General features: G+C 49.0%; 1 protein-coding gene across 2 annotated transcripts in view; it reads right to left on the bottom strand.

Annotated features, from left to right (window-relative positions):
• Nucleotides 1-15,405, bottom strand: part of HACL1 (2-hydroxyacyl-CoA lyase 1) — an 87,613-nt gene that overhangs the window by 58,145 nt on the left and 14,063 nt on the right. For both annotated transcript variants that reach the window (XM_075315310.1, XM_075315311.1), the window contains exon 8: nt 11,336-11,448. In XM_075315310.1, the coding sequence (XP_075171425.1) occupies nt 11,336-11,448 (113 nt within the window). The remainder of the gene's footprint in view (nt 1-11,335; nt 11,449-15,405) is intronic.

Below are 15,405 nucleotides of genomic sequence, written 5' to 3'. Positions count from 1 at the left end.
TTCCGCATAGCCAACAGGAGCTGCGGGACGCAGGTAAGCTGTGTTCATCGTTCCCGGGGTGTCACACGGAGCAATGTGTGCTACCCCGGGTACGATGAACAACCGACGCCATTTTAATTAAACAATTTTTTAAAACTGAGCGACGAGTACATGACTCACGATTTGTGAGCGATACTGCGTTGCTCCGAGGTGTCACACGAGACGTCGTGAACGATGACGGATGTGGGTCACGAAACCGTGACCCCGACGCAGGGCTGTGGAGTCGGTAAGCCAAACCTTCGACTCCGACTCAGACTCCTCAAATTCTCTTGCACCGACTCAGACTCCGGCTCCTACATATATTGCTTATAGTTAGGTGAAAAATTTATTGTAGTACATGAATATGTGAACATCAGACATTTTATTGTTTTTATGATACAATAATCAAGATATTTGGATAGAACATAAAATATATTTATTGGAATACAACTTTAGAACACAAAAAACTGTAATAAATTGTAAATATGTAATACACTATGTAATATACAGTAGATTACATATATATCTTGTGTGTGTGTATATATATATATATATATATATATATTACATATTTACAATTTATTAGTTTGTGTTCTAAAGTTGTATTCCAATAAATATTTTATGTTCTATCCAAATATCTTGATTATTGTATCATAAAAACAATTAAATGTCTGATGTTCACATTGTACTACAATAAATTTTTCACTTAAATATAAGCATTATACTAAATGTTATTATTTAGTAAAATATTCAGCATATTCTGCATTGCACTCCTGTCCCCAATTTATTATATATTTTAGGAGTCGGAGTCGGTGCATTTTATACCGACTCCGACTCCACCAAAATGAGCTCCGACTCCGACTCCACAGCCCTGCCCCGACGATGCATCGCACGATAGCTCGTCTCGTGTAAAGCAGGCATTACTCTCAAAGTAGCCCTCCTAATACTGAGACTGAACAACTAATTGCGTCTCACTTCACTGTGTATTTAATCTGGGACACAGCTGACCACTTGCCACCATTCATATTGGAGTTTGTCATGACACAAGTCAGGTATTGATAATGTTTTTAACTTCAGTAGGTTAGGGACTGTCTCAGATGGGTACACCTTGACGAGGTGAGACAGCTTTTTACCTTTTTGCAAAAATGTATACACTAAGTACCCTGTTATTAAGCACTTGCAATTTATTTATTTATAGTCAGGGTATTTTTCATGCAATTTTCTCTTTGGTTTTTTTCTAGTCTCAAAGTACAAGTCTATGAAAGCCTCTGTCAGTTTCATAGACTTGCATTGAGAAAGAACGTGCTGTTCTAAACAAAAAAAGGCATTTAGTCGGCTAGTAAAAACAGCACTGTGTATGGATAACTATAGCCAAGGGGGGATAGATTCGAGAAAAAAAAAAAATCCTAATATATTGCCAGAGTGATACTTGAAACATGTAATAGCTTTTTTTTTTCTGTTTCCCATACATTTCTGTGGGAAGGGTGTGACATTTAATATAGTGTGTCCGTAAAGTCATGGTGCACTTTTACACATGCTGCCACATCATGCTACAGAAACTGGGAGGGTTTTCCTTTTATTTGGTGCAGATTTCACATTTCTATCGTCTTTTGTGGCTTTCCTGTGACCAGTCAAAAGTGCACCATGACTTTACGGACACACTGTATTCACTCTTCCTTGTATATTGAAAGTCATAATATTAAATATCATTATTAATAATACCTATGGCCCAAAAAAATGTGAGGAAATAAGAAAAAAAGTCAAATATGCTGTGAAATTAGCCTTAGTCTAGCATCAACTAGACCTACCGCGTTTCCCCGAAAATAAGACATAGCCCGAAAATAAGACCTAGCATGATTTTATAGAATTTTTGGCATATGCTTAAAATATATAAACCCTACTCTAAAAATAAGCCCTAGTTATAGTCATTACTGGTGTTGGGGGGGGGGGGGTCCAAGTTCACAATTTCTTAGGGCCCCCAGTCTCTTAGGGTCTCCAGCATTTGTATTTGTAGGTTAAGATTGTTTAAGGACCTTTGACTTCATAGTCATGTGACCAAATGTCTCTTCATTGCAGGAGTCTAAAAGAAATTAACAGGAGACATGCTGTTAGCGAGAAGGGAGAGTAAATGGGTGCAATTTCACAGGGGCCCCATTCTCCTCGGGACCCCAGGGTTTATATCCTTATGATAACACTGCAAGAGGACCTTTGTGACACCACATCATGGATCGATGAATGGATAATGGTGGCTTTACACACTGCAACATCGCAAACGACATCGCTGTAACGTCACCGGTTTTGTGACGTAACAGCGACCTCCCCAGCGACATTGCAGTGTGTGAAACACATCAGTGACCTGGCCCCTGCTGTGAAGTTGCTGATCGCTACAAATCGTTCAGGACCATTCTTTGGTCCTTTGTTTCCCGCTGTGCAGCATGATCGCTAGAAAGTCTCAGTGTGTAAAGGGAACTTAAATGTGCAGGCAGCAGGAGCCGGCTTCTGCGGACACTGGTAACCACGGTAAACATCGGGTAACCAAGAAGCCCTGTCCTTGGTTACCCGATATTTACCTTCGTTACCAGCCTCCGCCGCTCTCACTGTCAGTGCCGGCTCCTGCTCCTTGCACGTGTAGCAGAGTACACATCGGGTAATTAACCCCATGTGTGCTGTAACTAGGAGAGCAGGGAGCCAGCGCTAAGCAGTGTGCGCTGCTCCCTGCTCTCTGCACGTGTAGCTGCGTGCGCTGGTAACCAAGGTAAATATCGGGTTGGTTACCCGATATTTACCTTAGTTACCAAGCGCAGCATCGCTTCAGTGCGTCGCTGCTGGCTGGGGGCTGGTCATTGGTTGCTGGTGAGATCTGCCTGTGTGACAGCTCACCAGCAACCCGTGTAGCGATGCTCCAGCGATCCCTGCCAGGTCAGGTTGCTGGTGGGATCGCTGGAGCGTCTGACTGTGTGACCTCTCACCAGCAACCTCCTAGCAACTTACCAGCGATCCCTATCAGGTTATATCGTTGTTGGGATCGCTGGTAAGTTGTTTAGTGTGACGGTACCTTTAGAGATAGATAGATAGATAGATAGATAGATAGATAGATAGATAGATAGATAGATAGATAGATAGATAGATAGATAGATTACAGACTGGGTTTGGAAAGTTATGTTTATGTCCCGGAATCTAATAGAACCATATCTGAATAAATGTTGATTTTTCTTGTTCAAGAATAAATATGGACATTTGTTCATGGGGAAAAAAAAAATAAGACATCCCCCTGTGCCAGTCATTGCACTGGCTGCCCATATATCATAGGATCCAATTCAAACTGCTTGTTCTCGCCCACAAAGCTCTCCACAGTGCAGCACCCCCCTACATCTCCACCCTCCTCTCTGTCTATCAGTCCACCCGTTCTCTACGCTCTGCAAGCGACTTTCGACTAACATCCACACTAATTCGAACCTCCCACTCCCGGATCCAAGACTTCTTCCGAGCTGCACCAACCCTCTGGAATGCTCTACCCCAAGAAGTTAGGACAAATCACAACTTACTCAGCTTCAGACGCACCCTAAAGACGCATCTTTTTAGGGCGGCCTATCACACTCCCTAATCAGATTCGATTCACATAGTCCCTCTACAACTTCTCACAACATAGCTCCACATCAAACTCCATGGCACCCAAAGGCATCTCAAGGCTCGGGCCCACTTGTCCAGGAAACCATTATCCAGCCCCATTTCCGTGAGATGGTTGGATTGTCATTGTAAATAAGCACTTGAACCTTGCCTCTCCCCCCATCTCATTGTAGATTGTAAGCTCTCACGAGCAGGGTTGTATTTTTTTCCCCTCTAAATATTGTATTTCTATAACTGTTACTTGTTTGTATATGATCCTCCTGAATTGTAAAGCGCTACGGAATATGTTGGCGCTATAGAAATAAAGATTATTATTATTATTATTAAAAATAAGCCCTATCCCATTTTTCAGAGCAAAGAAGGGAATTTTGTTTACTTACCGTAAATTCCTTTTCTTCTAGCTCCAATTGGGAGACCCAGACAATTGGGTGTATAGCTTCTGCCTCCGGAGGCCACACAAAGTATTACACTTAAAAGTGTAAAGCCCCTCCCCTCTGCCTATACACCCCCCGTGCATCACGGGCTCCTCAGTTTTGGTGCAAAAGCAGGAAGGAGGAAACTTATAAATTGGTCTAAGGTAAATTCAATCCGAAGGATGTTCGGAGAACTGAAACCATGAACCAAAAGAACAATTCAACATGAACAACATGTGTACACGAAAAAACAACAGCCCGAAGGGAACAGGGGCGGGTGCTGGGTCTCCCAATTGGAGCTAGAAGAAAAGGAATTTACGGTAAGTAAACAAAATTCCCTTCTTCTTTGTCGCTCCATTGGGAGACCCAGACAATTGGGACGTCCAAAAGCAGTCCCTGGGTGGGTAAAAGAATACCTCGGTAAAAGAGCCGTAAAACGGCCCCTTCCTACAGGTGGGCAACCGCCGCCTGAAGGACTCGCCTACCTAGGCTGGCATCTGCCGAAGCGTAGGTATGCACTTGATAGTGTTTCGTGAAAGTGTGCAGACTCGACCAGGTAGCCGCCTGACACACCTGCTGAGCCGTAGCCTGGTGCCGCAAAGCCCAGGACGCACCCACGGCTCTGGTAGAATGGGCCTTCAGCCCTGAAGGAACCAGAAGCCCAGAAGAGCGGTAGGCTTCCAGAATTGGTTCTTTGATCCACCGAGCCAAGGTTGACTTAGAAGCCTGCGACCCTTTACGCTGGCCAGCGACAAGGACAAAGAGCGCATCCGAGCGGCGCAGGGGCGCCGTACGAGAAATGTAGAGTCTGAGTGCTCTCACAAGATCTAACAAATGCAAATCCTTTTCACATTGGTGAACTGGATGAGGACAAAAGGAAGGTAAGGAGATATCCTGATTGAGATGAAAAGGGGATACCACCTTCGGGAGAAAATCCGGAACCGGACGCAGAACCACCTTGTCCTGGTGAAACACCAGGAAGGGGGCTTTGCATGACAGCGCTGCTAGCTCAGACACTCTCCGAAGTGAAGTGACTGCCACTAGGAAGACCACCTTCTGCGAAAGGCGTGAGAGAGAAATATCCCTCATTGGCTCGAAGGGTGGTTTCTGAAGAGCCGTTAGCACCCTGTTCAGATCCCAGGGTTCTAGCGGACGCTTGTAAGGAGGGACTATGTGGCAAACCCCCTGCAGGAACGTGCGTACCTGTGGAAGCCTGGCTAGACGCTTTTGAAAAAACACAGCGAGCGCCGAGACTTGTCCCTTAAGGGAGCCGAGAGACAAACCCTTTTCCATTCCGGATTGAAGGAAGGACAGAAAAGTGGGCAAGGCAAACGGCCAGGGAGTAAAACCCTGATCAGAGCACCAGGATAAGAAGATCCTCCATGCCCTGTGGTAGATCTTGGCGGACGTTGGTTTCCTGGCCTGTCTCATAGTGGCAATGACCTCTTGAAATAACCCTGAAGACGCTAGTATCCAGGACTCAATGGCCACACAGTCAGGTTGAGGGCCGCAGAATTCAGATGGAAAAATGGCCCTTGAGACAGCAAGTCTGGTCGGTCTGGTAGTGCCCACAGTTGGCCCACCGTGAGATGCCACAGGTCCGGGTACCACGACCTCCTCGGCCAGTCTGGAGCGACGAGGATGGCGCGGCGGCAGTCGGACCTGATCTTGCGTAACACTCTGGGCAGCATTGCCAGAGGAGGAAACACATAAGGTAGTCGAAACTGCGACCAATCCTGAACTAAGGCGTCCGCCGCCAGAGCTCTGTGATCTTGAGACCGTGCCATGAATGCCGGGACTTTGTTGTTGTGCCGAGACGCCATGAGATCGACGTCCGGCGTTCCCCAGCGGCAACAGATCTCTTGAAACACGTCCGGGTGAAGAGACCATTCCCCTGCGTCCATGCCCTGGCGACTGAGAAAGTCTGCTTCCCAGTTTTCTACGCCCGGGATGTGAACTGCGGAGATGGTGGAGGCTGTGGCTTCCACCCACAGCAGAATCCGCCGAACTTCCTGGAAGGCTTGCCGACTGCGTGTGCCGCCTTGGTGGTTGATGTATGCCACCGCCGTGGCGTTGTCCGACTGAATTCGGATCTGCCTGCCTTCCAGCCACGGCTGGAACGCCTTTAGGGCTAGATACACTGCCCTTATCTCCAGAACATTGATCTGAAGGGAGGACTCTGGCTGAGTCCAGGTACCCTGAGCCCTGTGGTGGAGAAAGACCGCTCCCCACCCTGACAGACTCGCGTCCGTCGTGACCACAGCCCAGGATGGGGGCAGGAAGGATTTCCCCTTCGACAGAGAAGTGGGAAGAAGCCACCATTGAAGGGAGGCCTTGGCTGCCCGAGAAAGGGAGACGTTCCTGTCGAGGGACGTTGACTTCCTGTCCCATTTGCGGAGAATGTCCCATTGAAGTGGACGCAGATGAAACTGCGCAAAAGGAACTGCCTCCATTGCTGCCACCATCTTCCCTAGGAAGTGCATGAGGCGCCTCAAGGGATGCGACTGGGCTCGAAGGAGAGATTGCACCCCTGTTTGTAGTGAACGCTGTTTGTCCAGCGGAAGCTTCACTATCGCTGAGAGAGTATGAAACTCCATGCCGAGATATGTCAGTGATTGGGCCGGTGTCAATTTTAACTTTGGGAAATTGATGATCCACCCGAATCTCTGGAGAGTCTCCAGAGCAATGTTCAGGCTGTGTTGGCATGCCACCCGAGAGGGGGCCTTGACAAGCAGATCGTCTAAGTAAGGGATCACCGAATGTCCCTGAGAGTGTAGGACTGCTACCACTGTTGCCATGACCTTGGTGAAGACCCGTGGGGCTGTCGCCAGGCCGAAAGGCAGTGCCACGAACTGAAGGTGTTCGTTCCCGATGGCGAAACGCAGGAAGCGCTGATGCTCTGGTGCAATCGGCACATGGAGATAAGCATCCCTGATGTCGATTGATGCTAGGAAGTCTCCTTGGGACATTGAGGCGATGACGGAGCGGAGAGATTCCATCCGGAACCGCCTGGTTTTCACATGTCTGTTGAGCAGTTTTAGGTCCAGAACGGGACGGAAAGATCCGTCCTTTTTTGGCACCACAAACAAGTTGGAGAAAAAACCGTGGCCCCATTGCTGAAGGGGAACAGGGATCACCACTCCTTCTGCCTTCAGAGTGCTCACCGCCTGAAGAAGAGCATCGGCTCGCTCGGGGGGTGGAGATGTTCTGAAGAAACGAGTCGGAGGACGAGAGCTGAACTCTATCCTGTAACCGTGAGACAGAATGTCTCTCACCCATCGGTCTTGGACATGTGGCAACCAGGCGTCGCAAAAGCGGGAGAGCCTGCCACCGACCGAGGATGCGGTTTGGGGAGGCCGAGAGTCATGAGGAGGCCGCTTTGGGAGCGGTTCCTCCGGCGGTCTTCTTAGGACGTGACTTAGACCGCCATGAATCGGAGTTCCTCTGACCCTTCTGTGGCCTGTTGGACGAGAATTGAGATCTGGCTGAGGGCCGAAAGGACCGAAACCTCGATTGTACCTTCCGTTGTGGAGGTCTGTTTGGTTTGGACTGGGGTAAGGACGAGTCCTTTCCCTTGGATTGTTTAATGATTTCATCCAATCGCTCGCCAAACAGGCGGTCGCCAGAAAATGGCAACCCGGTTAAGAACTTTTTGGAAGCAGAGTCTGCCTTCCATTCACGTAGCCACATGGCCCTGCGGACTGCCACCGAATTGGCGGATGCTACCGCCGTACGGCTCGCAGAGTCCAGGACAGCATTCATGGCGTAGGACGCAAACGTCGACGCCTGAGAGGTTAAGGACCCAACCTGCGGAGTAGAGGCACGTGTGACTGCATTAATCTCAGACTGGCAAGCTGAGATAGCTTGTAGTGCCCATACGGCTGCGAATGCCGGAGCAAAGGACGCGCCAATAGCTTCATAGATGGATTTCATCAGGAGCTCTATCTGCCTGTCAGTGGCATCCTTGAGTGATGCACCATCTGCCACTGCAACTATGGATCTAGCCGCCAGTCTAGAGACTGGAGGATCCACCTTGGGACACTGAGCCCAACCCTTGACTACGTCAGGGGGGAAGGGATAACGTGTGTCATTAAGGCGCTTAGTAAAGCGCTTATCCGGAAAAGCTCGGTGTTTCTGGACTGTATCTCTGAAGTCGGAGTGATCAAGAAACCCACTCCGTGTACGTTTGGGAAACCTAAAACGGAATTTCTCCTGCTGAGAAGCTGACTCCTCAATCGGAGGAGCTGGAGGAGAAAGATCCAACACCTGATTGATGGACGCTATAAGGTCGTTTACTATGGCGTCCCCTTCAGGTGTATCAAGGTTGAGAGCGGTGTCAGGATCAGAGCCCTGATCTGCCCCATCCTCCAGAGAGTCCTCATGCTGAGACCCTGAACAGTGTGATGAAGTCGAGGGAAGCTCCCAGCGAGCCCGCTTAGCCGGTCTGGGACTGCGGTCCATGTCGGATTCTTCACTGTGGGACCTATGAGTCGCCCCAGGAGCACTTTGCTGCTCCAACCGAGGGGGGCCTGGGGTCAATGATTCAACTGTGCCCGGGGCCTGTGTTACCGGTCTGGACTGCAAAGCTTCTAGTATCTTAGCAGACCATGTATCCATAGACTCAGACAGTTTGTCAGCGAATACTGCAAACTCTGTCCCTGTCACCTGGACAGTGGCAGCAGGTGGTTCCACCTGGGCCGGGGGTCCCACCAGTGGCAGAGGCTCCGGCTGAGTGAGTGTCACAGGGGCCGAACATTGCACACAATGAGGGTAGGTGGAACCTGCAGGTAGCATAGCCGCACATGAGGTACAGGTTGCAAAGTAAGCCTGTGCCTTGGCACCCTTGCTTTTTGCGGACGACATGCTGTTGTCTCCTCTTAGAGCAATCAGAGAGGGTATATAGCCAAAGCAATAGTGCGGCCGTACAGAGTAAATGTATACAATATAATCATATAAATATACACTTCGGCACCCAGGGGGGCCAGCACCTAGTGACAGGTGCGGCTTACCGACCGCCTGCAGCGGTTGTGTGACCACCAGATTCCCTGCCTGGGCCTCCCAGAGCTGTGGAGCTCGGTGTTGTCTCCCTTCTGAAGTTCTCCAGCGTCAGAAGTGCTGATAGGAATGGCTGCCAGCGTTCTGAGAGGAGGAGGGAGCCGTGGGCGTGCCTCAGAAAGTGCGGGAACCTGGTGCCCCACGGTGCTCAGTGAGGGGGGAGGAGGATACGAAGTATGCTCCAGCCCTCAGCGCTGACGTCTAGTGCAGCGTCCCGCCCTTACCCCTGACTGGCAGGCCCGGGGGCGGGAGTATGCGGTACTAGGCCGCAAAAGCCGGGGAGTAAAGTTATAAGCGCGGCCGGCAAACAAGCGCGGTCAGCGCGGTAGTCCCGGCGCACCAACACACCCAGCAGCTGCTGCAGCGTCCATAACCCAGGCGCTCTATGCGCCGTCCCCAAGGGGACACAGAGTACCTCAGAGTAGCAGGGCCTTGTCCCTGACGATACCCGGTCTCCTGTCCAGCAGATTCCCCCAGGGGCTGCGGAGGGAGCACGGTCCCAGTGCCTGGTGACCGGTTAGGATCCCACTTCACCCAGAGCCCCTAAGGGATGGGGAAGGAAAACAGCATGTGGCTCCTGCCTATGTACCCGCAATGGGTACCTCAACCTTAACAGCACCGCCGACCAGAGTGGGGTGAGAAGGGAGCATGCCGGGGGCCCTGTTATGGGCCCTCTTTTCTTCCATCCGATATAGTCAGCAGCTGCTGCTGACTAAATTGTGGAGCTATGCGTGCATGTGTGCCTCCTTCGCACAAAGCATAAAAACTGAGGAGCCCGTGATGCACAGGGGGGTGTATAGGCAGAGGGGAGGGGTTTACACTTTTAAGTGTAATACTTTGTGTGGCCTCCGGAGGCAGAAGCTATACACCCAATTGTCTGGGTCTCCCAATGGAGCGACAAAGAAAAATAATATAAGACCCCGTCTTATTTTCAGGGAAACAGTAGTATATGTTGGCTAATCAAACAATTTGGATATTGAAATATTAAAATGGTCATACTCAATGGGCCCCATACATAATAGATTTGGTTGCCCAACTGGTAGCCAGACCTGACCTGTTGATCCATAGGACCCAGAACATATGCTGTAATCCTGCTGATTGTGTTTCATTATATAATAAATTTGTACATACTCCGATAAAATTTGTTGGGGTAACATAAATGCAACACTCTGTGTGAGACAGCTGAGGAAACCGGTCAGATTTTGTCTTTGCTCCGTATTGGATGTTTATATGGAAGTTCTGCAGGAGTTATTCATACAGTGAATTGTTCTACTAAGTGGAGTCCAGTACATCGGCTTTTATAGACTGTCTCAGCTCATGAAAAATTATAGAAATCCGTTTGAACAATCCCAAATTATTCCCTTGAATGAGAATAAAGCTTTACTCTGTCCTGAACAGAACTTGCAGCAGTTCCCCAATTACCTGCTACTTCTATCTTTCAAAACCTTCCATATAGAACAGATAAGGTGACCAGTGTTTTCCATATAGAGGTGTGTTGTGTGACCCCTTCATTGCTTGCAGGTCCCACACTTTCCACCATATCTTATAAATTGGAGTAACGGACACATCCCAAACTTATGGTTAAGCATGGCTCTGACACGTTTCCCCTCCCTTTTAAGCTTCATCAGGAGTACAGAAGAAACGGTTGATGCCCAAGAGATGTATGGATGCTGCAGCTGGAGGGTCAACATCTCAAGGGAAGAACCTACTCAATTTACTAGTTCTCCAACTTATGTATTGATCATGTATTGGCATATGGGCATGTCCTATGGAGACATTTGATTATTGTGTATCTCCTATATGATTTATGTAATCCATGTGGATTAATGAACTAAGGAATGATATATTGTGGATTCTCATGTTTGAGTCATGTACTTTATATGATCCACATGGATTAATCGCTACCACCAAACGTCAACTAACGGATCCTGGTTATTGATAGCGTATATATTGAGCCTCTCTTTCAGAAACTAGGCGGTTGTACCAAACTGATTTGCTGTTGGTTACTCAATTTTTCATACCTGTTTATTGGTAGTCTTTTAGTGTAATTTAGCGTTTTTAATGTCCTCTTTGATCATGGCTCTACTCGCTCATGGTTACAGAACTCTTTCTACCCACTGTATTACACCTCTGTCTTTCTGTTATGTGGCATGTGCTATAGCCTGCCCAACAATATATGTTTTTTGGGGTTTTTTTTTTACATTAAAAAGTAGATCATGTACCTTTCCCAACTATTATTAAAGGGTTCTGGGCACTTTTCAGCTCTGCAATAGCTTTCTGTATTTCTGCCGAGTCAGCCAAGCTGATCGGACGTGGCAAACAGCATTCTGCAAAACTAAAAAACACAATTCAATTATAAGTTACATAGCTTTAATTGGAAACTGTCAGCAGGTTTATTTCTATTTATCTAAGAGTAGCATAATATAGGGCAAGAGAACCTGCTTACAGGGATGTGTCGCTTATTGAGAAGTGCATTGCAATATCAATACAATCAATGTTTTATCAGCAGGTGACAATCACTACATGTCTTGTGTACCACCACTGATTGGCAGCTTGCTGACAATGCACAATGTATAAAGGAAGCTGCCAATCAATCAATCAATGGTGTGGGTGCAGTTATACAGGGCTCCCTACATCTACAGCATAGAAAACAGAGATTTTATCAAAACTACACCAAGCAGCCCAGTAAATGACATATTGCTGGAATCAGGTTCCCTGCCCCTACATCATGCAGCTTTCAGATTACAAATAAAAAAAAAAAACCTGCTGACAGATTCTCTGTAATATATGATGACTGAAATTAGAAATGATATAGAACGTCAGCACAATTACACCAGCTTTATGAAACATTGAGTGTGTTGCACTCTGACATTAAAGGGGCATTTCTACGACAGAGATAGGAGGTCATAAATATCCTAGTGATATGTTATCAGCAATGTACACACCTACTACACTTTCAGGCATATGCCCCAGTGATCTTCAGGTTAGCAGAGAGTTCATGATTGCCATAAAAGCTGTGTACATAGCACTTTTCCCAAATGCAGAAAAATGTGGGTTGGTTTTTTTTTTGTTTTTTTTTTAGACATGGTTTGCTTCAAAGTAAACAAAAGGCATACTGAAGTGCTGTCACAAGCTTAGATGCTCCGCCGGCTGCTCCGGGAGTCGGCACCAGGTTTGACAGTAATAACTGGGCCATCTAAGTGCCACTGACTGTAGAAGTATGTGACTGGCTGCAGCGGTAAAGTGATTGAAGAAGCACATCATTTGAGGGTTCTTGGATGAGGAGCCATTACAGCCACATGACCGCTGCACCAAATCAAAGACTCCAGTGGTTTGGTGACAGCTGATATGAGAAGTACAGACCTTGTGTCCATAGGACTGACACATTGTAAATGATAATTAGGCAAGGTAGTGTTGTTGACTGTTAGCATTCTGTCATGGCCCCTTATGATTTTAAGAAATCAAATCACTCTACTCTACTATATTTGATGATGCATAAACAATAACTTAATTTTATCTTTCATGACAGTAAGGTGTAGTGGGATAGGAGATTGCTCTGATAAACATCACACTCACATGAAGATACTGATGCCAATTAGAATTGGGTGGATCGAGGTACGGAACTGTGATCCATCGTCCAGATAAACAGTCGCAAATCTCTTATATTTCGGAATCTCCAGCATGGCTTTTTAATTGGTGCGCCATCATCTATATGTCACGCATCAATGCTGATAATGTTGCGCCATCCATCACTGCGATGTGACGCATAGATGACATCACAGAGGGTAAGATATTCATGAGCCTCCCATCCAGTAACTACTGACCTGGCTGATGGACCAGAGTCCATGAATCAATCCAGCCAACACTAGTGCTGGCCCTTTCACTACCAGCATCAGTACTCCAAATGAGTATCTATATATATAATTGCCTTATTCTGTCTGTCTGTCTGTCTTGCTCCAAAATTGTGTCCTTACCGTGACAGACAGCGGATAGACATAACCTTGCGCTGCTGGGATCGTGAAGGAGCCGGTGTACGCTGGTAACCATTATACACATCGGGTAACTAAGGTCCCTTAGTTACCCGATGTGTATCATAGTTACCAGTATACACCGGCTCCGTCACGATCCCAGCAGCGCCAGACATAACCTTGCGCTGCTGGGATCGTGACAGAGCCGGTGAACGCTGGTAACCATTATACACATCGGGTAACTAAGGTCCCTTAGTTACCCGATGTGTATCATAGTTACCAGCGTACACCAGCTCCTGGTACACATGTGCAGGGAGCCGGCATTATACTCCTCTCCCCCCAGGAGTACTCCTCCTATTATAGTCCTCCTATTATACTCCTCTCTGAGTATAATAGGAGAACTATTATAGCATGGGGGATGTAGCACGATGGGGAGTGCGCAGCATGGGGGATGTAGCACGATGGGGAGTGCGCAGCATGGGGGATGGAGCACGATGGGGGGTGCGCGGCATGGGGGACGGAGCACGATGGGGGTGCGCGGCATGGGGGATGGAGCACGATGGGGGGTGCGCAGCATGGGGGATGGAGCACGATGGGGGGTGCACATCATGGGGGATGGAGCACGATGGGGAGTGCGCAGCATGGGGGATGGAGCACGATGGGGGGTGCGCGGCATGGGGGATGGAGCACGATGGGGGGTGCGCAGCATGGGGGATGGAGCACGATGGGGGGTGCGCAGCATGGGGGATGGAGCACGATGGGGGGTGCGCGGCATGGGGGATGGAGCACGATGGGGGTGCGCGGCATGGGGGATGGAGCACGATGGGGGGTGCGCGGCATGGGGGATGGAGCACGATGGGGGGTGCACAGCATGGGGGATGGAGCACGATGGGGGGTGCGCGGCATGGGGGATGGAGCACGATGGGGGGTGCGCAGCATGGGGGATGGAGAACGATGGGGGGTGCGCAGCATGGGGGATGGAGCACGATGGGGGGTGCGCAGCATGGGGGATGGAGCACGATGGGGGGTGCGCAGCATGGGGGATGGAGCACGATGGGGGGTGCGCAGCATGGGGGATGGAGCACGATGGGGGGTGCGCAGCATGGGGGATGGAGCACGATGGGGGGTGCGCAGCATGGGGGATGAAGCACGATGGGGGGTGCGCGGCATGGGGGATGGAGCACGATGGGAGTGCGCAGCATGGGGGATGGAGCACGATGGGAGTGCGCAGCATGGGGGATGGAGCACGATGGGAGTGCGCAGCATGGGGGATGGAGCACGATGGGAGTGCGCAGCATGGGGGATGGAGCACGATGGGAGTGCGCAGCATGGGGGATGGAGCACGATGGGAGTGCGCAGCATGGGGGATGGAGCACGATGGGAGTGCGCAGCATGGGGGATGGAGCACGATGGGAGTGCGCAGCATGGGGGATGGAGCACGATGGGGAGTGCGCAGCATGGGGGATGGAGCACGATGGGGGGTGCGCAGCATGGGGGATGGAGCACGATGGGGGGTGCGCGGCATGGGGGATGGAGCACGATGGGGAGTGCGCAGCATGGGGGATGGAGCACGATGGGGAGTGCGCAGCATGGGGGATGGAGCACGATGGGAGGTGCACAATTCCCCCCAAAAAACACACACACACACACACACACACCGCCACACACGCACTGCACAACATACCACACACACACACAGGGAACCACAAACACCGCCCTACACAGACATCCACACACACAGACAACGCCGCACACACACAACACCCAACACACAAACACCGCGGCACACACAAATATACGCACATGCCACACAACACACACATTGCACAAAACATACCTCCCACCAAAACACACACACCCCACACAAACCGTGCAGCACGCACACACACAACGCTCCACAAACAACGCAACACACACAACGCAACACACAAACAACACCGCTTTCACCCCCCGCCACACCCAGAACATGTACAGCGCCCAACACAAACACTTGGTAACTACACACAATAACATATATTATTTATACATACACTATGTATATATATGTGTGTGTATATATATATATATATATATATATATAACAAAAATCATACATTAACTACACAATACGTAAATTCTAGAATACCCGATGCGTAGAATCGGGCCACCTTCTAGTCTAATATATAAATGTATGTATGTATGTATGTATGTATGTATGTATGTATGTATGTATGTATGTATGTATGTATGTGTCCGGGATTGGCATCTGCACCGTCGCAGAGACAGGGAAAGAGGCAGACACATACAGGGTAAGAGGCAGACACAAAGAGACAGACTGACAGGGA

Source organism: Anomaloglossus baeobatrachus, chromosome 6 (assembly GCF_048569485.1).
Source record: "Anomaloglossus baeobatrachus isolate aAnoBae1 chromosome 6, aAnoBae1.hap1, whole genome shotgun sequence".
In the NCBI taxonomy this organism is placed as follows: Eukaryota; Metazoa; Chordata; class Amphibia; order Anura; family Aromobatidae; genus Anomaloglossus; species Anomaloglossus baeobatrachus.
This window is presented reverse-complemented; position numbering and strand designations above follow the sequence as displayed.